Genomic DNA, 23,330 nt, shown 5'->3' on the forward strand with positions numbered 1-23,330 from the left:
AGATAGATAAAACGTTTATTGTCTTGCATCACACTCACAATAATATATTAATGGATTAAAAGAAAGACACAAAAATCAAAATTAAAGAAAATAAAAAACATACAACAAAAAATTAGATTTAAGAAAATATAAAAACAAAATACTAATTTAATTATCAACAGCTTGTGTGTGCTGCAGTAAGCCGAATAGGTCGTGGCTCAGTGCAAAATTTGCCCAAAAGCAAAGTACTAATTTTCAGCCTCTGTCGAGGGTAGCGCGTTGCAAGGCATCAAAAGCAAAACTATTATGAAGAAAGCGTAGTACGTTTTGTAACTTTGGCTCGCTAAATGAAAAGTATAAAATGTACGTCTTTTTTGTTTCATCCATTTTACGCATATTTAGTATACTATTTCCCTTACTTAATGCCAGGTTATCCTACCTATTGTTAGTATGTCCTACATATTTTACAATCTTTCTGGATTTCATTATGAAATAATAGTAAATGAGAAATTCGTATATTTAGTATGGACGATGTTTATGCAATCACCTATAAATACCAACTTCTTTTCAGAATGATCGTAAATCGACTCGATATAAACAATATTCTATGAAATATTTCAGGATGTCTATTAATATTATTTTAGGGTAAGAAAGAAATTCGTATATTCGAAGCACTACAGATTTTATCGCCGTGAACGCCGTGTAATCGATTTGTACCAATGTTAGAGACAATTTGTTAAATCCTCTCTCTGTAACGCGTCGCGTCTTAAATCGAAATTCCTACCTCGTTTACTTGTGTTTTACTTGGCTTCCCCGCACGTGCAGCATTCTGAACAAGGCAGTTTAGGATTTAGGTCCGAAATTCGGTTATTCTCAACGAAATTTTACTTAGAATCTTTTATTTTTACGCACGCATAAGAAATAAAGTAACATTACTCTGAACGGGATAATATTCACCGCCTTGTGGTAGCAGTCGTAGGGTCGTATTCTAGAACTCTACTCAATACTCAAGTCAGGACTTGAGTATTGCAGTGAGCACTGAAAATCATACTCAAGTCCTTGCCATTAGGGTCGTATTTCCAGTTCTTGAAATCATACTCAAGTCTGCTCAAATCCTGACTTGAGCATTGAGTAGAGTTCTGGAATACGACCCTATAAATGGTTTCATAGAAGAATATAGACTAATGGGACCCATTGGCTTCTTTTTTGATACTAAGTGACGGGATGAACAAGCCATGCGCCTGATGGTAAACGACACGCCTGTCCATAACAGTTGCAGTGCCACTTAGAGCTTTAAATCGCAAAGATCTGAGGGACACTGCCATTGCGCCCGTCACCATGAGACGTAAGTTGACAAGTCCCATGTGCCAGTAACTTCACCAGCGCCCTTACCCTTCAAAACCGGAACGCAGTAATGCTCACATTACTCCTTGGCGGCAAAAACCGTTAAGGAGGCAATGTGTGACTAATATCTTTAAATTAGTCAATAACATTTTAAATAAATTCTGCTGGATGCAAGCAGCACAATATCGTCATCGTCGTCGAAATGATAACGGTGTTGATGATGATTTTAAATATCAAATCAACCGTTTGTTGATGTGACAACACTTTTTCAATAGGACAAGTTATGGTAGTGGACCAGAAGTAATAGCCAAACTCCGCTTTGGAGAATATCTCTTTTTCATAAACTCAGGTAGTACAGGGAGTAATATCCCTTTCATGGACTGTACTTAAATAGTACCGCACACTAACATGTCAGTATTTTTCTCAACGTAGTGCTTATATGTATTGTTTCAATATAAAATGTTCAATGTATGTAAATCATTGAATGTTGTGAGTACGCTGTTGATACTTCTCTATGGAAAAGCAGTAGGTGGCAACTACACAGAAAGTAACTTGAAATGAAATGTTGCTTTATTTTCTCTTCACAAAACTGGCTAAGCCAGTAGGGGTCATTAAGGTTAAATCAAAACATAGATTGGTCAAACTGTTTAGTGACAGACTGGTGCCCGCGTGATAGGTATAGAAAAACCTGTATTCTGTGTCACCAGCCTTCCACTCTGCAGAGGAGTAATATGGTTGTGGTACTGTAGTTGTGACACAGGAAGAAAATTAATTATAGCATGTAAATATTCCTAAATCATAATAAAAATTCAGCAGCAATAGAGCTGTTTGTGATTTTTCACAAACAGTTCTATTGCTGCTGAATTTTTGAACGAACTTTTGTTCGTCCAATGAAGTACTGTCACCTTACCTATTTCTGCCTCCAAGCAGTAATGTCAGCATTACTGTCTTCCGGTTTTGAAGGGTAAGGGTGCCCGTGAAATTACAGGCACATCGGACTTATAAACTTATGTCTCAGGGTGACGGGCTCAGTGGCAGTGCCCCTCAGATTTTTGCGAATTAAAGCTCAGAGCTTTGTGTGAGTGGCACTGCAACTGTTATGGACAGACGTCTAGCTTACCATCAAGCGCACGACTTGTTCGTCCCGTCACTTTATATTATAAAAAAAAAATTGTAGTGCACCAGACCAAGTATTTAGACTGAGACTTGACTCTAAATAAACTCACGATATGTAAAGAGTGAGGACGAATGTGTTTAGTCGCATCGCACTGTTACCGCAGTTGTTTTTATGAGATCCATAGCGAAACGGGGTATCCCTTACTATCATGTCCTAATATTTCATTTTACGGTAAACGATGTTACTATCCATGTTCATAAAGTTTATGTACCATTGATGTTTTTCATCAAATTGTCGATAAATCCATCGCTTCTAATTTTTATATACTGTATTCAATTTCAATATAATTAATTAATTAAGGCATATGAAAAATTGATAAACGTAGCGGGTAGCTTGAACAATCGTCGTCATTAAAAATATTGTCTCTATATAGACTTAAACAAGTTCAAGGGGCTTCAATCTCGCGTCACAATCGTATTCATAATGCGCAACTTCACAGATTGAATATCAATCAGAATTCTGGGAACATAAGACAATTTTATTAGAAAGGGTGGAAACGTGAGTTTCAGGGAGTCAAATCGACGTTACATTCGTTACACAGCCGAAGCTTTCTTTCGGCGGAAATCGCCCGGAATTGCTTTCAGGATGCAGTATTAAAAGGAAAAAAAAAATCTATTTTCTTTTGGCAATTTTCACATACCTTCACGTTGTCGGGCAAAATCATTTGGTTTTTTATTTCATTTGAGTGTGTCTAATGAAACGGAAACACTATTGACGAATTGCCGAACACACTTTTACACATAAGTTTTATGTTGTTATTTTCAATAACTGACATAATCACTAAGTTTTTTTATTAAATTTCTTAGTGACTAAGTAAGATCGAAATCTTTATATTAATAATTATAACAAAGTAGTGGAGTAATTTACAAAAAAAACATGGTAGTAAAACACCGTGTTATTCAATAATTAAGTTGTTGTAAATTTTGACTAGACTGCGCTTTAGATTTTGATGTATAGAATGATTTAATGTAATTTTAATGTATATTTAAATATTGGATTTCCTTTGCAAAGCTTACAATAATAGAATGTTCTCCGAATATCTTCTTTTTTCTCTTTGATGTAACATATTTTGGCTTATTGAATTCTCAGTTCAATCACGTAAATAGGTAGGTATTTGTATCCATCTTTGAGAATAGATTGTAGCCAAAGTGATTTGTATTTTATCAAATCCATTATTGCGTAGTTTATGATTGAATGAATTTGTTCATTTCATTTCCCGTAAATGGACAAAGCGCTTCTCTAATAATGCCCGAGAAAAATTTATACCAAAATGTGTTTGTGCTGTAATGTTGTTGATAAGCTGTTGCCTAGTAAATAATGCGGCAGCGGAGGGAAAAAACGTGAACTTCGGTTGAACGCCTGTTGCATACCAAAGAGCAATAAAAACGTCGAGATCCGTTTCTTTACTCAATTTTGCAGGAACTTATCGGAAATCGTTGATTTTCCGAAGTATTGTACAGATATTTTGTAATAGTCACTCACTTATATAGGTAACTACAAAAAGTTTCAAGATAAGATTAAAAAAAACTTACACAATTAATAACAAAATTATCACTTTCACACAAACATCAACACAGAAAATGTTTTTAAATTGTTATTGTAGGCAAACGGATATTTCGATGGCGAAACAGTATTCCAAAGCCTGTTCAAACAAAGCTAAAGTAATATCCCCATTATAAGGAAAAGAATAATTATCCGTGTCCCCGTCTTATGATTTTGTTACAAATTGAACTTGGATGAATAAAATTTACAAAAGAAAAGAGTGTAGAGAAAAAAAGTAAAAAGAACGTGTTTTTTCTTGAGAATGGCAGCCACGAATTAGATATTTCTTTGTGTTTATTTCGCAATTACAAACGTTAGTGGCGGGGACGTGACTCTCCAGATATTGGATTCGAAATTGTGTTTTATTGTGTACTCATCTCATTGTGATCTCAATCACAGCAATGGACCGAGTCGTTACGATATTCTTGTTTGTCATTATTATCAAATTAGCTATTACGTAATTTACTTACCTAATAAGATAAAGTGGTTTGATTCCCGTCATAAACTTCGTAAAGACCTGTAACTTATTGTCTAGATGCATTAGAATAATCACAGGACACCTTTATAACAAGTATTTCTTATTTGTTATAGTCTTATTTTTGTGTCGATTAACTATCGAAAACCGGTAGAGTTCCCTTTGTTTTATGGGAATAGTCTATCAAAGTATTTTGATCAACGAAACAGGGTCCACAAAGCTTTATCTTGGAGCAGCCAAGCTACTTTAATTATAGACGAAAATGCAAAATATCACGCTTTTAAGGCAAATGGTCTTTTTAATTGACCGAAAGAATAGAAATTTCTTATTCGGAAGTATATGTTTTTACTTTTTAATGTTTTTAGGGCTATTAATAATTCCACATCATAGCGATGCACTATGAAGCGATTTGAACTATTTTTATTTAGTACAATAAGCAAGCACTTTCACTTGTAAAGTGACTAATTACATCAATACTTGATCATGGAATATGGAAATAGGAAACCAATTTGTTAATTCTTGAAAGGTTTGTTGTAGTCCGTTCGTTTGTCAATCTACATGATTCTCTCATTCATGCTAGAGTACCTGATTTTATCTTACACCTTCATCGTACCGTTCGCACGTAGGCCCTATTTAATCTGTAATGTATACATATATGTACACAAAACAAACAACATTTAACGGCTCTATCGACCACTTTATTTACACGAGTCGAATGTTGGATATGTATGCTGTACATGTTCTAGTGAAAATTGAATGAAATCAGTCTTTATTTACTAACTAAATTGTGTTGTTTCATTGTTTCAGTACATCGGTACGATGGACGTTCCTAGACCCACCAGTCGCGTTGAGATTGTCGCTGCTATGCGTCGAGTCCGAGTAAGTGCTGTTTCCACGCTACACGAAAAAGCCATAAATCTTTTCGAGAGGAAATTTATTACATAAGCTGCCGGATATAAAGTCATTAATTGAGCAGGATATACAATTATCGCAAAGTCCCTACGAGCAGCGGGCGAAGTCGGCAATGGCTATTATCCGATTAAAGTTTCATTCTGGAGAGAAAAATTTACTAACTTTTTTAAATATTTCTTCTTACAATGTCACTAATTGCTTGATCAAATAGGACATAATAGGTATTGTAATGTAAGTAACGTAACCATATAAACTATTAGGGCTTATGGCCCGATCCGCTGCCTAAACTAAAGTAGAACTATCCGTTTTCAAACATTGGTTGTACTGGAAATAGTTACTGGTTATGCAGGTGGGCTCTTAGATCGTTGAACAGCAAAAGTTCACGGAGTATTTCGAAATATTGTTTGTAACAAATAACTTTGCCCTCGTATGGAGTAAGGTAACTGATAAAATAAACTTCCATACAATACTAATTGCTTGATGAAACAGGAAACATTTGCAACGTGGGACTCTATATGGGACTATTATTACCAGATCACTTAAACCTAAAGAAATAGAAGATCTGTACCACAACTTATAAATGGTAATACTGGTAATAGTTACGGCGTATCTCGCGTATCTCTTCTTTGAAAAAGCTGAGATTTTCGATCATTTTACCTTATAAGTTCATCGTAATTCTAAATGTTAATATATTTGTTCGTATTCGTGTTTTTTAAATGTTAATATATATTCGTATGTAATGGGACAAATTTCAAAAGTCAGTGAATGCGACATCTAAATTTCGACGGATTCGAACTTTTAATTGGGGTTTTAGGTTCAATTTCTTTATAACAAAGCAAATATAATTAGGATTTAGGCGCTCATCGTAATACAGCACCATTAAGAAGGAGCAGAACAATTTGAGCTCTTTTTTGTAATGTTGACTATTATTGCAACAAGCTATTAACATAACTAGAGGTCCTTGTCAACTTCCGTCTCTGGGTGACGGGCGCAGTGGTAGTACCCCTCCGATCTTTGCGATTTAAAGCTCTGACTGACACTGAAACTGTTATGGACGGGTGTACTATGTGCGAATGCCGATTATCATTTACTTGTCATTTTCACTAAAATGTATTTTTTTTATTTTCCTTTCCTAACTTTCTTGTCTTGTCCTTTGCCCCTAAAACTTTAACTTTATACCTATACCGCGAAAAATCGAGGCGACTATCCTATTCGATATGGATAGATGCCCTTTTATAATTAATCTAAGCTATATACAAAAGAGCGATTATTGACACCTAGGTGCGCAATTAATGAACCAGTGAATAGTCATAATAAAAATAAAACGGAATTTATTATAACTTACAAAGTTTTGCGACAGTAAATACTTGCGTCTGAAATTTTGAACCGTTTGTTGTGTTTGTCGCGGAGATAAACGCATGCACAAACTAAACGCGTATATTCCACACGAAGCCCTGCAGGGACTTTGATAAGTGGTGTCTATACTCCTTATCTAAACTAATTATTTTTTGGGGGTTTGGGGAAGTTAGATTTTTTGAAAACAAAGCAACTATCCCACTGCGGCATCCATCAGACAGGGTAGTTACACTTTAATTTTTATTTTTTATATTTAATTAATATTTTCGTATTTAATATTTTTATTTTTTTTAAGTAGCTCCAGTCGGTTTGAGTGAGCATGAGACTTGGAGCGTGAGCTCTGGTTGACCCGATGCTGCGTGTAAAATTTATAAGCAAGGAGAAAGAGGGGCGCCTTACACACAACTAAAACAAGTTTCAAGTAGAAATAATCAGATGCTTTATTTTAGTTTAAAGCTATAAAAAGTATGTACGTTACGATTAACATAATGTTACATTACAAAGTATTAAGATTTTAATTTCCCGAGGTTACAAGATATACTTTTAGTTTTTACTAGTTACACATATAAACGGTTTACCTTAAGTACCCTTAGAGCTAATACACTGCACTAAGAGTTTTTGAATTCCTCCTAAAAGATGTTTCCAACGAGCAACGCCACAGACAATCTACCGATTCATTCTGATGAAGCTACTAAGACTTATCACCTAAACCCGCTAGAATACAGGGCGATTCCAGGTTTACGTACATATACTTTATAGAAAGTACTTGGCAAACTAATTGTCGGCGTTTGACTTGGAAATGATAAAGAAAAGCTTGTAATTTACAGAAAGCTCGACTACAAAAGTAAAATCGAATATTTTGGGCCGCAGCCCTAGTAATCTACATTACCATTACGAAAAATTAGCCAGTATTGGTGGCCTGAAAAAAAGTCAAACCAAAAAGTGGGTACCTTTTATAGAAAAACGGTATTGATTTTATAGAAAAATCGCTCACCAACAAGCAACAAATATGTGAATGGTTTAAATATATAGATTACACCAACATCATTGGGTTTTAAATAATTTACTAATTATTTCTAAACTATAATGTCAAAATAACATTTTATACATGAATGGTGAAAAATACCAAGGAGAGAAGAGAGATTTTGTTTTTGTTTTGAATTGACGAGGCCTACCAAAAAAGCGTGTCACACACTCTACTAAACAACACTCTTAGGTTCGTTTTGATATATAAACTTATTGTTATACGTTATCATTCTCCATTTCTCCATTATTTGAGTTCACACCTTCTTACCTCTCCCTAGCTTTCCATTCCGACCTTCTAGTTCTTCCACTCCCACAATTCGCACTCACGTAGTACACCCGTTATGGGGGTACAGGCGTGTCGCTAATATGAGGCGCACGACTTCACGTCCCGTCTCTTAGTATCATAAAAAATATAACGATGACATGATACGACATATCGCAATGTCTGGGCAAACATCCCTGCTATAATTTTTCATTCAACTATGTTCAATGTTAGCTATCCCGCTCCGTAATCATCATGGTGACATTTTTATGCATAGCTAATCTGACTGAAACAATTTAAATCTGACAGTATGATTTTATGTTCAGGCTGTCATAAGAAATTTGACGGAACAAAAGCGATGGGGAATATAAGTAATGTTTGCGTGGAAAACATTTTCGCGCACAAAGAGATCTACTTGTCTATTTCTATACGAGCAGACAACAAAAAGCGTTCTTTGTTCGCTGAATTTAATAAGAATAGAGATTGGTTGGGCCAATATAAACGAAGTCCTTCTCAAGTGTCAAGATTCCATCACGGTGTTTATTCACTGAATTGTAAATAATATGTGAAATGGTAGAGGCAGTGTACCTATAAGTGCAATATTTAGGAAGTATACATACGTTACCAAACTGCCTATTTACCTATGGCACTGTTTATTAGCCGTTCTTGCTTCAGTCATGTATATTCATTTATTTTGTTGTGTAGGAATCTTACTTACTTAGTTAAGTAGGCTACTTAACTAGGTGTTGGGGTTCCTACTTAGCTGTGAACGAGATGAGGGAAAAAAAAAATTTGCTTTTGTTTGCTGCGTTCTTAGCTAAAAATAGTAATAATAATAATAATAAATAAAATGTTTTGATGTGATGTTTCGCGGGAACTTGTCCAAACGTGTACGTTGTGTTAGCATTACGGCACACATTATCGGACTTACCCCCCGGGGTCATGAAAGAGTTCGTCTTTTTCATCTACCGTAAAATTGAATAAGTGAAGCGATGATTCAACGCCGAAGCAACCATGAAGTAACGTGGTGCATCTAAATTAAATTCGGAATTTTCATCTAAAACGGCTTACCAGCTCCCGATCCTCTTGCACGTGGTTAAATCGAAGACTAGAGGTAAACTAATTTGTAAATGGCAAAGCAAAGTCTTTTTTACATGTAAACTTTTTTACAGAATTGGCATTTTACTTGTTGGAGTCACATTTTGTTACGTTTAAAAAAATGGTACGAAATATACAAAACATTGATCTTCCAATTTATTACAGATATTGTAAATGAAGACATACTACTATACCTGCCAGTGGCGAGGCGTCCATGTAACTCGTTGCTCACCGGCTTGCCTAAAGTTTTCCACGCATTATCAAATATTATAAATATTTCAACTAATTCACTATATTATTATTCGAGTATTTGTGTGTAGAATAACTTAACTAGTGAAATGAAGTGTACTAGTATCTAATGTGCTAATAAAAGTCGCGTTTAAGTGTCACCAAGGCGCCACTTTTTGTTAAGGTAGGTGTTTTTTGTTTTGCTCCGGCTTTACTAACGACAATTTTCACGTGTCACCACTGATACTTACTGCCTTTTTTGTTGTCAATTTTGAAGTGAATTATAGCAAAAATTACCAGAAATATTATATTATATTTATTGTTTATTTTACTACGTCGTAAGTAAGTCTAAAGTAAAAAGAAAAATCAAACAATTGCAATAGGTGCTATATTTTTTACTGTTTTCTCTATCAACTTATTTGCGTTTCACCGGATTTACGATTATGTCAAGCTTAATTTTTTTATTACAAACTGTGAAAAATATATGTTATTTCTTTATTGTATATTTAGTAGCCTATACTTTAACTAAATTATAAAGTTTTTTTTTAATGAATTTTTGTAACTATATGCACCATATCAATAAAATGTTACCGCTTTTTATCACGAATACATAAAAAAATATTCTTTTTACATGAACTAATTATAACAATTATCTTTTTATCTTTCTCCTTATTCAGAGCAAAATCGTCACACAAATGGGAGATTACTATTATATTGTAGGTATGTTGTTTTTTAAATATTTCTAATTATTTTTTCATGAAATTAAAGACTTAAGTGTCAAATTGTGAGATTGATATAGTACAAAATGTTCCTATGCAGGCTTACTACAAAGGCATTGGCAGTGCCAAAGGCAAGCACCTGACTAGTTATACTGTACATACTTACTTAAATAATAATATCTTAGTGAAAAATTATCATTTTATCCTTCCTCCTCTAATGTACTGTACCTATCAACCATATGGTCCACTGATTCTTCTCGTCGTATTGATGGCATACGCAGTGTTTGCCATGAGGGGGTGCTTTCCGATTGTTGCCCTGGGTGCGCCAGACGTACAAGGAAAGAATGGAATGTCGTGCATTCATTCACTGCTGAGTACGAGTTTCCTGTAATTAGATAGTTTTTTTAAGTATAGATGTATATATAAATCCTCTTAAAAATCTAAGCGGATAAAAACACAAGAGTAAGTAATCTTCCGCAAAATGTATGCCGCCACACTTGACCTATAAGCCAAACCAAAAGGTGGTACAGGGAGAGTTAAAAGAAAAGGGGACACCTTAAGTACTGCTTTTGTCTTTTATAGGGATAAAAATAGCGAAAAACTGCTTTGCTTCGCAGTTTTTGTTTTCCTGTGTATGGTATAATTTAGAAGAGCGAAATTTATGCAAGGTTCACTTGTTCCACACAAAGCCCTCTGGGAACTTTAGCGTCTCCTTGAGGCTGCTGTAGATGCCTTTGATAATATTCGAAGCTCCGAAACGTAGTTGACCGTTCAAGAACTAAAGTAGGATTTTTACGACTTACAATTTTACTTGCACCTCTATGATTGGGCAGAGGGCTATCAATAATTAAATTCTTAAGGCGAATCACACAAGGAGAAGCGAAGAAAACTTTTGGTAGATGAAATGTTTCAGGTATTTACTATTAAATAACGGTCTTACAAAAAATATACGATACATCTAAAAATAACGTCTAAAGGATGTGGTAATTCCTTATTCTATGAATGTACTTTATCCGAACATATAAACACATAATTTACACATAACATTTGAACATAATTTTTATATGGAGATAAAAAATGATGATGAATAATGTTATAAAAAAATATTCACATTCATCCTTAGAGGATTAAAAAAAAATTGGTTTCCATAGTCTAAGCATTTATTCCAAAACATGAAAATTGCCAAGCGGTTTAAGGACACAGCGCGCAGCGCCTGTCAGTCGTCATTGGGTGATTGTCAAAGTTGGATCTTTGTCAACATTTCTCCGCCTTTTCTTATTTAGTCATATTAATTTTCTGCGCGCCGATTGCCGGATGCGTGGGTGCCCCCATCTACCTCGCCCTGAATAGACAATGGTCCTTTGAAATATAAGTTAGAGTTATGGGCTACAGTTTTATGTATAAGGCTTTTTATTTTACAAATGCATACCAATATGATCCATTTTGTTATTCTGGCAGGGTTGACGTCGCGACGCGTCTCTTATTCATATTTCAATGTAACGCGATCGGTCCCAGTGCGGGCGGCTAGAACTCCCTTATGCGATAAGTAGGAGGCCTTCGGTGATCTCCGTCTCACATCACTGTATAGCCAATGAGTTAGGTGTTTGTATCTTTGTAGAATCTTTTTATATTTATTTTGTTTTTACGCTTGTAAAAGTTCTGCCTCGAAGAAGCTGCATTAAAATTATTACTGCATTAAAAAGCTTATAAAATCATAAACAATAAATTATATTTAGTAGCAGTAGAGCCCCGTGTGAAAGATTTCGTCCAAGGAAGTACCTTTTTTTTGCAGTACCTGCCACCTTTACCTATTTCTGCTGCCAAGCACTAATGTGACCATTACTTGTCAACTTATGTCTCAGGGTGCAGCGCAATGCAGTGCCACTCATGCTTATATGACTGTCTCTGTGGCCGAACAGAGCTACGTGAGTTTGGGTGTACTTTGTGCTTGTCTATGCGTGTGTTCATGGCAATCCTTTCCACAAAAAAAAATTCCACTTGGCGCACGACTTGTTCGTCTCGTCACACTGTATCTTAAAAAATTATTAATGCCAGACAACCACACCAATCACCTGGTCTCAAACTAGGGAATTTTCTATGTTACGAGTACCAGAGCAACGGATTTCACTCCGGTGTACTTCCCAGAATACCCAGACCAGAACCAATTTAAAAGAGTTTTTCCCCAAATTGATCCCGCCGGGAATCGAACCCTGCACCTTTTCAGCCAGCGCCCACAGTGCAAATCGTTGGGCTACCGAGGTCGTCACTTAGGTCATTCTATTTGTCAAGTCGAAGAAGAAGAAGGATCTAGAAAATATGCAACTGAAGGATCAACTTAGAAAAGGGTTTTTTTTAATTTAAACTTCATAAAAATGCTTTGTTTACATCTTAGATTTTTCCATCCTTTAAGGTTTACATTAGCAACGCATGAACTCAAAGACGTTGACACGTCAAGACTGAATTTGCGTCAAAGTTTGGCATGAATTGAACAGTCACACAAAATGTTCAACCTTCGACATTTGCAAGTCTATTTGAATTAATATAATTCAACTTTAACGTTTTCCGAACGGCCCCGAGTCGGTGGTTGAAACCGGCTTTAAAGAAAAACATATCTGTCGAAAGTTTTACACTTTGTGCTTCTTCTTCTATTTATAGACTTCCAAGTGAGCCAATGTAGATTATGCTGAGGAAGGAGGTGCTCCAACAGCGGAATGAGTGATGCCGTGGGGTATCTCTCCTTCCAGAGATTTATACAGACTTGGTTAGTTTCCCCGTCCAGAGGGAATGATTCTTTAATGAAGCTTGGTGACTCTTGAGCCTCTGGATTACAGACATATAACTTTGTAACCGCGGGTCAGTCTCTTTTTTTAAGCTCTCTACTTTGTGCTTAGATAGAGTATATGTATGTTTTATTCTGATGTGTAATATAATTACCCTCACCTGAGAGGAGACTTGTGCCCAGCAGTGGGACATATAAATTGGTTGACGGTGATGATAATATAATTTATACTTTGATATTACAATTTTCGCATGCATTAGTCTGCCGCTGTAATTAAATATCCACCGTAGCTGTTCAAATATAAGGTTAATGTTTGGTTAGGCTCGGCGCCCATTGACGGGACGGCACACTATGTCCCGAAGCCGCGGTATCCCTAGGTACGTCGTGGTATCCGCATATCGACGTATCCTTAGAATGCTGCTGCATGCCTAAGGACGTCTTCGACCCTTATAGAAACACTGCAGTGGCGCCACGGCCGTGACACGCGCCACAAAAATGATTGAAGCGCCAAAAACTATAGCGCCAGTGCAGTGCTTCTACAAACGTCTTATTTGAATGCGCCTTCAGGCATGTTGCAGCGTTCCGTCACAACATGGTGCTCGCGCCTGGCCTCTCTTCAGATATCTGCCTACCCTCGGCCCGCGTACCCGTATAGTAGCACTCGGGGTCCCGAACGCTGTTGAAGTATTTCAAAGGCCACCGAAGCATCCCTAAATCTAGGGAGGCCTTCCGGGGGAGCACTCGCCTGTAATTAACAATCCAAAATTCGATTTTGAGAATTGGTTACAACACTGCCTCACATTCAGATGAAATAGACAATCTAACCCAACCAGATTATTTTATTAACTTATTATAACGTTGAGGATAACGCGGATCCCATAATTAACTGCTTTCCCTATATTTTTCAATTAATAGGGTTTAGTTTTAGTTTAGGGGACCGCGATACGGTCATTATAAGTGGTGTGCATTGATGTTACGAATTGTATCACGGGTGCTCTCACTCACTGATGTAATGCTCGAATTTGAACTGTTACATTGCACAGGCGAATGCTCACGGTAAGAGAGCGCCCTAAGGCCATTATTGCGATTTCGACTATAAAGCCATAAGATTAAGGTATATTATGCCTTTTTACCTTGCGTCATCTGCTGAAAACCTCGACCGAGCCGCCTCGTTAGTGATCGTTGAGCCTTAGTTCCTATATTTGAATTATCGAATGCACCAGGAAAGTATAATGGCATATCATTGACTTTTGTAAGTCAATGTGGCATATAGTAAAATTTTAACAATGTAATCGTCTACTTCGGTTTGGATTTTAGAAACAAGTGCCTGTGTTTGCAATTTTAGTAACTTGGGGTGAACTAATATCATACACACTGCATCTGTTAACGACATAAAATACAATATAGAACAAAATATGATTACCGTTTTAAACAAAAAGTTAATTTATGAAATAGTAATTTGAATAAATTAAAACTTATGAAAATTTAAAAGAAAGTTAACCCGTTCACGGTTAGTACTTAAATAGTACCTTACACGAAACTGTCACTGCTTTTCAGGCCGCAGTGCTTATATGTTCAATGTAAATCATTCAATTTTGTCAATACATTGTTGATGCTTCTCTATGGAGAAGCAATAGGTGGCAACTACTCAGAAATCACTGGGAGCTCGCACTATAAAATTCTTAGTTGGTATTTTGAGATTCATATAGTGGAACGGGGTAGCCTTCACTATCATTATTTTAATATTTAATTTTACGGTATGAAATACAAAAATCTTGAATAACAATAACTTTTAATGGCAAAACTGCTCGTTTGGCTTACTGAGTGACATCCTACAATGTTTTGGAAAATATTTTTCACATATATCTGTATAATGTTTCTTAAAATTTTTGCTTCTCTTAATACGAGTATATACACTCTACTTAATTAGAAGGCAGCGGAGTGCCATGAAATCTTGTGTCTTATTACATTCGCCCCATAAATGTTCTCAGTTCATTCTTTGCAAATTGCTTCACATTAAAAATGTAAAGTAAGTATATATTTTCTCCAACCTAATTTTTGGTGTGACTAAAGCTTTGAATATTTTTAAGGGCGATAGGGAATGGATTTTCTTCATTAAGGTTATTAATTCTTGTTATAAAACGCTTCATTATTTTTAATGACCAGTCTTACTTATAAACACTATTTAACTTTAAATAACGTTTTAAACAATGTTTTAAAAATTGTTACGTAATTGTTACTTATAAACATTGATTAGTGCTAAATGATTGATTAATTTGTTGTTTAAAAAGCTGTCAACTCAAACACCTTAAGAACCTGGTTTAACTCGCTAACAAGATGGCTGACATTAATCAGCTGTTAGCAGGTTAGAAAACGTCAATGAGTTAAGCAGATTTGTTTTGATTTTTATTAAGAGAAAATGTTTACTTGAATTATGAAAAATTTGAAAAATTTCGGCGTGATATAGCATTTTTGCAGTACTTTAGACGGAGGCGCGCAAAGAACATGGAACAAGATACGATCCACTGCTCCAGTTATATGAACATGAATTTATGAAACGATACCGTTTTTCCAAAGAAAATATGTTAAAAATAATAGACAATGAGTTTGTTAGTATTTGTCCTTGATTCAATTTTCCGATTTTCGCTCCAAATATCAAATGACAGCCATCTGACAGCAATTTTTTTCTGTGTTTTGGCTTACTATAGCTATTTTTAAAGGTTTAATCTTCTAATGTTGCCATGATACTTATTTTTTCTTCATTAAACATTACATAATTATGCAGTGTTTAACTTTTTTTTATAAGTAATGGAAAGTTAAATAAAATCTTAAATAATGTTTAACTAAATATTGATTAAAGGGATGTTTAGTTGTTTTTTTTTAGTAAGGCTGTAAATTATTAAGTGAAGAAATTGAATTGTGTTCTCATCTGTCAATAATACTAACACTCGGGTGTTTGTAAGTTGCAGTTAAAACCCAAATACCACAGAACAATAAATACAAAAGAAGTGCTTAGCGGACGTGACACGTTTACCTACACTTCGCGGAGTTCCGTAAACTTGAGCACAGTCCGCCATTTTCGCCTGTACGGTCATATCAATTGTCTCGAGCAAAACCTCGAAAACCGTGAAAAATATACCTTATTTTGCCACTTTGCAGTACAAAAATGATGGTCGCGTCTGTTATACTATCCGTGTATTGTATTTAATTTTAAAAAAACTTTAAATTTTCTGTTTATCGTAAGTAAACTTTATGACACTGCAACATGGTCGACCTTCTTTTTTTGGAAAACGTTAATAGGCGTTAATCGTTCGTCGCCTTTCAGCTATTGACGCTAGATGGCAGCACATTGAATGAAACTTCATTATAAAATCAAAACGTTCGTAACTTGCAATATGGATATTTAACTTTCAACGTATGCCAACAGGGTAAAATTTAAATTATATTAACCAGTCCAGAATTGGTTACATTTTTAAATTGGAAACTACAAACAATCATTATCAAGACTTCATAATGTTTAACATTATAGTTGTGTGAGTTTTGGCAACAGCGGTTCTGACGGTAATAGTTGTTTAGGACGTTAAACATTTCATTTCTCCATTTTTTTTTCTTCCGTGCCAAATAACAAATGACACTAGTATCTAAAGTATACACTATAACAATTTCTCAAATACGAGATAACCAATATAGCAAATGGTTCGTCTTGCCTAAACTCGTTTATCTTTTTCAGTACGAGTTCAAGGCAAAAGGCGTGAAGAAGCGCAAAGTGACAGTGGACGTGTCGACTGATGGGGTCCGAGTCACCACCAGAATAAAAAAGAATGGCAAGGTGAGTCCATATTTTACTTTTGTAGCATTTTCAATGTATTTAAATACACCTTACAGAAAACATCTTGCTCTCCTCATCATCATCTGTTCTGGGTATTTTGTGACGACAATTTTACAAATTAATTCAATTTATATTTTAGGTTGTATTAGGTACAGCAGGAAATATCTGTTTCACAAAAATCCTATTAATAAACATACGCGGTTGCAACGCCCTTTTTATTCATGAAATTCTGATAAAATTTACATAGCCGCCCCAAACTCGATCCCAAGTTATATTGAAAACGCCGATAAGCTTCATGTTAGATTCTATTCTACCCATCTCGATTTGAAAAGCTTCGAGCATTTCAACTTAGAGTGCAATGAAGATTTGCATGTTACTCCCGCAGGAAACGACCAGCACCTCCTATTGCACACTGATGCGATTCTCGCGCGTCACGTAAACGTTGAAATATATCTCAATATACATCACTCATGATGGGGAGCTACGAAATTCGAAATACGAATGGAATTGATAACAACACAGGAATTTCTAGTTACGAGTAAGAATATAAGCTAAGTTTCACTCAACATGAACAAAATGTTGAAACCGATATTTTCGCGAAAGAGTTACGGTAAATGTACGTCATTGGCGGGGTTTTCGAGACGTATAGAAAAAAGTGAACGGCATTAAGAGCTCTCACTTTACCGCCTTATCCGCTACCAAAATTAAGAAACAACCTTATAAATGTGGCGAAAGTATAGCAAAACCTTGTTAAAAGGAATTAAAGAATAGATGAACATAATTGAAGTTGTCCGAGCAGGAAAACGTTATTTTTGCCCTAACGCCGCAGTTTATTTCATGGAAATAATACACTATAGGGATATTTTTCTCAGACTAAAGAGAATAAATAAAAACATTTTTATTACCATAACGTTAGCCCGCCCCGCTCCATGATTCTGCATCGTACAAAAGGGCTTTATCATTAAATTACTTTGTTATAAGAGTAACACAAAATATTCATGAAGATAATATAGGCAAGGGAAAGCTTCATGTATTGCCGAACCTCACGGTTTTCATTCACCGTTGTTTCAAAATTCTCAAAGAAAACTAAAAAGTTATATTTTTTTTCTAGGCTCACAAAAAGCGAACAGCGTTGCCATAAACCGCAGTGACCACGAAGTTTTTTCCTAAGACCATTAATCACCACCGCGAGTAATGGAAAACTGTCAACTCCTGTCTCATGAAGCTGAGGCGTATTCTTTTGTCACCTATTCAGTGTCATAGCACATTATCGCAGATTTTCACTGCCCACATAGAGGAATTCTCGCTATACTTTTTCTCCTTATCTTTTTATTTCTGCACTGAATTAATTGTAGAAATAATAATTCTCTTAAGGTCTAAATCTCACGGTCATCGAAATGTATTCTGAAACTCTGAGATAAACAGATTATCCTACAAATAAGATGCAAAAAAATAGGAAATGCAATTGCGTAGGTACAAAAAACGTTTCTCTCAGGTATACAACAAACAGTCTGTATAATATAGTATCTACATTAGATGAATGTTTTATGAACATTTTATCTCAACGAATATCATTTACAGCGAAGTAAATTGCAATATCCAAGTGTAAATATTTGCCCGAACTATTTGTCTTGGACCCGTTGTACTTGTGTTAATTATCAAAGAGTTGAAGGGACCCGTCCCAGTTTTGGCCCTCAGTTTGTTCTGAGGCATTCAATTTGCAAAATGTTTGAAATAATTGTTATACGTTTCACAACATTTCCTAAAGGCTTTCGATGTTTGAGTAAAGTATGCACTAGGTATGTAGAATTTTCATCACGTACACTCGTTGCTTGTCGTGTTAATAATCCCGTCGTTGTTATCGGTGCTCCCAAGCGATGGCTTGTAATTACATTTCAGCCGGGCTCAGGCGCTAATTGGGGCTATTTCTTATCCAACTTGAAGATAATCTACCCTCCCACATTTCCTCTGCAACACTTTGGTAATCATGCCCTCTATATCCAATCAAAAAGTTTATACTTCGTTAAAGAATATACTGGAATTCTTTGATACGTACGTATTTCGAGTTGTAACAGGGTTATGTTCAATAACTTTTTGTCTTTTCATATTTTTTAAGTTTAAGAATATTTATTTTAGGATCAAGATAAATAGAATGGGTAACTACAACTTAATTCGCTTGGTATCTTTTTGTACTTTAGTATAAACCTAGTAATTTTATGTAGGTATGTAGATGTGGTAATCTTATTCAAATTTGGACCCGGGTAAAGTTTAAATGTCATTTTGCTTTAGCTGCGAAGTAGAATAGTTTGTTCTGAGTTTTAATTAATCTTATATGGTACGGTAAGGTTAGGGTGACGTGCGCAGTGGCACTGTCCCTTAGATATTTGCGATTTAAAGCTCTGCGTGGTACTGCAACTCCTATGGGCAGGCTTTTCGCTTATCACTAGGCGCCGATTTTGACGAGACTTGTTCGTGCCGTCACTTTGTATAATAAAAAAACGTATTTAAGATATTGAAACAACTTTTGAAATATTCTATTTTCAAGGTTCGACGAACATGAACGAAAATTCCACACTACTCTTACAACGTCTCTTATAGTTTCGATTGTTCCAGAAGACATCTACATCTAAACTATTTGGCCGCAGCAAGAACACAGTGGCTGAGGGTATCGAAATCATGCATCACCCTATTTACCGTATCTTCTATGTCTCGCATGACAGTTCCGACTTGAAGATCTTCTCTTACATTGCAAGGGATGGAGCGACCAACGTTTTTAAGTGCAACGTTTTCAAGAGCAACCGTAAGGTTAGTACTAAAACTTATTAATTTTACTTCAACGTCTTTTTCTTTCGTCTGTTATTTAAAACGCCGAAAAGGCAGATGGTCCACCCGGTGAAAAGTGGTAATTGGCACCTATGGACGTCAGTGGTGCTTATGAAATAACTTTAATATTGGAAATGTCAACCGTAGGACATAAGACCTTAAGTCTGCTGTTCTGCTATCGCTAACCTCTAATCCAGAATACGGCAGTGCTGCTTTACCGTAGAAATGAAGTAACTGTTGTATTTTAAATTAGCAAACTATGAAAGCGGTCGATCGGGATCAGGTAATAAGTACTTTAAAATCCATTTTGACCGTTGATATAAATTATATTTACGTAAAATTTCTATGCCTATCTCAGGCACCAGTCTCTCGCCAATAAGGTTTAATATTAAAACTATTAATATTAAACTTTATTAGTCAGTAAGCATTATATAATTTACCTTGTATGTGGAGAGATAAAATAAATATATATATATTTTAATACAGTTGCTCAAAACGTGGTATTTTTCGCACTACAAATCGTGCGGAAAGTTGGATTTCTCGCACTAGTACTTTTTTACTTTTCCAGTTTTTTTTTAATTTACTGTTGTTTTAAGTCTTAAACATAGAACTAAAGAAGTTGTATATTTATTTAATATTTATGTGCTTTGTGACGTACATAAGTCATTCGTTATTAAAACTTATATTTATTTACAAATACTATATAATGAACGTATCGAGTGGAGGTCCACAGTGTCTGCCTACCCCTGAATGGGTGACAGGCGAGATTTTTATGTATATATTTATTTGTTCTATGTATTACAGATAAATTGTATCTCACTACCGTGCACGGGTTCCTAAAGAAGTTTAAACAAAAGTACCAGGACTTCATAATAAGAAAAGTGGTTACAGACCGATATTACAGAAAATAAACAAAAACAGCACGTTAGAACTAGATTTCCATGGAATTTTAACTAATGGTTGCAGTGGTTGTATTTCATTATTTTAATTTACTAGCAGAAAATGAGTTTTGTTTAAATACTGTTTTATTTTACTTTCAATGTAGTTTTTTCGCAAATGTATTAAAAAACGTCGTTTGATACACGTGCGGATTTGTCATTTTCACTTGTCTCGCGTCTTGACCCTCGCCTCTGGCTCGGGCCAAGAAGCCTCGAGACTCGTGAACAATGACTAACTTTCCGCACTTATATCAAAAATAACTATTTTAATAAATAAAGAAGTGATATGTAACGTACGAGATATTGGCACTTATTTTTTTCTTTTGCTTTGAAAAAATGTGAATTACGCTGATTTCGCTTAACAATAAAACTGAAACTAAAAAATAAGATATAAAAACTGCTTATAAGGGTTTGTACATTTCGTTTCACTAAAATTACTTACCATAATTTGTTTGTCCAAAAACGCAAATCCGAGCTCCTCAAAAAAGGTCACAGTTCATTATACAGTATAAAGTGGATTGCGAACTTAATACGTCTTCGAAAAGATATAAGAATTTGCTATTATTTCCATAAGGAATTATTATCCTTGGAGATTTATTTATTTATTTATAATATTTAAGGAGCTTATAGTCGTTTTTACAAGATATAATTCTACGTAGAATTAATTACATGCCTATTAAAAGCGCATGTGGCAAATCACCATGGCTACAGTAAAGTGGCACTGATCGTCGTTTAACTGATGCTACCATATGATGAAATGCTGCAGTGTAAGTTAAATATCTGTTTACAGCATATTTTGAAGTACTCGGTAATATTATAATTTCTAATTTTATAACAAAGTGACATAAAATTTTATAATAAGTATTTCGCATTTATAATAATGATCACATTTTAATGATCTAATGAAGTATTGATGACCTTTGGTATTACTGTGCTACGCAAAGAACGGTTCCTTGGGGGCTTGTATCCTTTACTATAGATGAAATGGTGAACTTTCTAACCACGAAGATCAACTCAATCAAAGAAAAGGCGTGTGTGATGATAACACAAGCAGGAATTAAGATTTAAGTGTGCATGATTGTGCTCGATCATATCTAAATTATTTAATTGCTGCATAAAGCAAGGAATGAGCTAAACATGAGCTAAACAAGTGCAACTACCACTGTACTCGTATCACCGCTCTATACTGGTAAAAGTAAACCGACTGGTGAAGTACCGACCTGAATTACTCCAAGCGACAAAATCAAAAGTATCATCAAAGATTAATGTTCTTTTCGATACTACTTCATATGAGATAGGCAATTCGCCTATAGTCAGGGCAAGTCTACCACTGACCTAGTTCGTGAAGTGGTGTGGCGCTTGTTGAGTGTTGTTGTCATAGGTTGCAACCTCACGCGCGCTTTTGATACGGCTGATCATTCTTTTGTCTCTAAAAAACTACAGCTTTATAAAACTACTACAGAGCGCTTTGTTGGTTTGTGTATGAGTGAGTAAAAGATTTTAGCCGTCAAACGGTCGTATAACATCGCCTCAGATGAAAAATTCACTAAACGTGACCCAGGACGCGTGTCTATCCCTAGTATCCTTCTAAATAAGATCATCTGCAGTAGGGCCTGCAAGTGATTGAGGAAGTTGATGTTTTTAAGAGTTGATACTATCTCAGCTCAAATTAAAATTTTTCCCGTACTAATATGGTTCATTTTGCTTAGGAACGAAATTAAAGCCATTTGAAAAATGTATATCGTATAGTATACGCGTTCTATTTAGTCCAGTTGATATAAAAAAATCTTTAGTATATGTAAACTACTTATTCAATATAGAGTTTTCTTTTAAAATTTCGAGGTAAGGTTGTGTTTTTTTCTATGGTGAAATTTCTTAGGATTCGTGTTTTCACAACGTATGGTAGTCAGTGTATATCTTCAATTTTACTATATATTTTTTTCTAAAATGATTGATTCAACACTCACTGTTATGCAGAATCAACTAAAGCTATTTGAGGTAGACTTTTAAGTATACCGATAATTATCGCGACAATTCTGCATAACATGGAGTACGTCTTTCTGTACGGTAGTTCAAAGAATATATTCGTGGTTCCAATGCATTGGCTCTAAATACATATAGTACCTACACATATCACAGTATTCTTGACAAGAAGTACCAAACGTAGAGACAATTGCTGCCGACTGTTCTTATTTTCCTATATCTATTTGTTTTCTATTTATCTAGAACGAGAACTAAGGCCCCACTAGATCTAGCGAAGATCAAGTTTTCGAAGTTCTGTATAGTTTCGCCTCTTTGAAACTACAATGAAGCTAAGACAGGCAGCTAAAAAAGATGTAAATTGCACTCATCTATTGACTGTAAGATTTAAATGGACTCTGTTTTGCAAAATGAAGTCAATCACGTATTCTTTCACATGATATACGCGATATAATAACAGACAGATACAGATAAAATCAGCAAATATTAGATATAATAATAATAGATATAATCAGCAATTGCCTCTGTGGCCGAACGGTTACCATTCCGGACTGTCACGCAGAGAGAGGTCCTGTTACCTTTCCAAAAACTATCTTATTTCAAAGTAAGCTAAAGCTAAATAAAGTAAGCTTGTGGTTATAATATTACTCATATCCGTACCATGACAAACTTGTCTACCAAGAAATGTATTATTGCTAAAATGACTGAAAGAACGAATGATTTCCCAATTTGTCTATTCCTTACTAAAAATAGGAAAGAAATAACGCTATATGAACTGTATAATGCCATTTCTTTCTTTTGTGATGTTCCGAATCGTGTTATCGTAGAATAATGTTAAAGTACTTAATGTTATTTACATTCAA

At 35.2% G+C, this 23,330-nt stretch overlaps 1 protein-coding gene across 6 annotated transcripts in view; it reads left to right on the forward strand.

Moving 5' to 3' along the window:
• LOC113230571 (carboxyl-terminal PDZ ligand of neuronal nitric oxide synthase protein) overlaps positions 1 to 23,330 on the forward strand; it is a 206,509-nt gene that overhangs the window by 125,126 nt on the left and 58,053 nt on the right. For 4 of the 6 annotated variants that reach the window (XM_026464994.1, XM_026464924.1, XM_026464602.1 and 1 more), the window contains exons 3-5: positions 5,325 to 5,396; positions 16,628 to 16,726; positions 19,325 to 19,531. In XM_026464994.1, the coding sequence (XP_026320779.1) occupies positions 5,325 to 5,396; positions 16,628 to 16,726; positions 19,325 to 19,531 (378 nt within the window). The remainder of the gene's footprint in view (positions 1 to 5,324; positions 5,397 to 16,627; positions 16,727 to 19,324; positions 19,532 to 23,330) is intronic. The other 2 variants (XM_026464769.1, XM_026464852.1) reach the window with 2 other exon arrangements.

Source organism: Hyposmocoma kahamanoa, unplaced genomic scaffold, assembly GCF_003589595.1.
Source record: "Hyposmocoma kahamanoa isolate Upper Pololo Valley unplaced genomic scaffold, ASM358959v1 100021, whole genome shotgun sequence".
NCBI classification, from domain to species: domain Eukaryota; kingdom Metazoa; phylum Arthropoda; class Insecta; order Lepidoptera; family Cosmopterigidae; genus Hyposmocoma; species Hyposmocoma kahamanoa.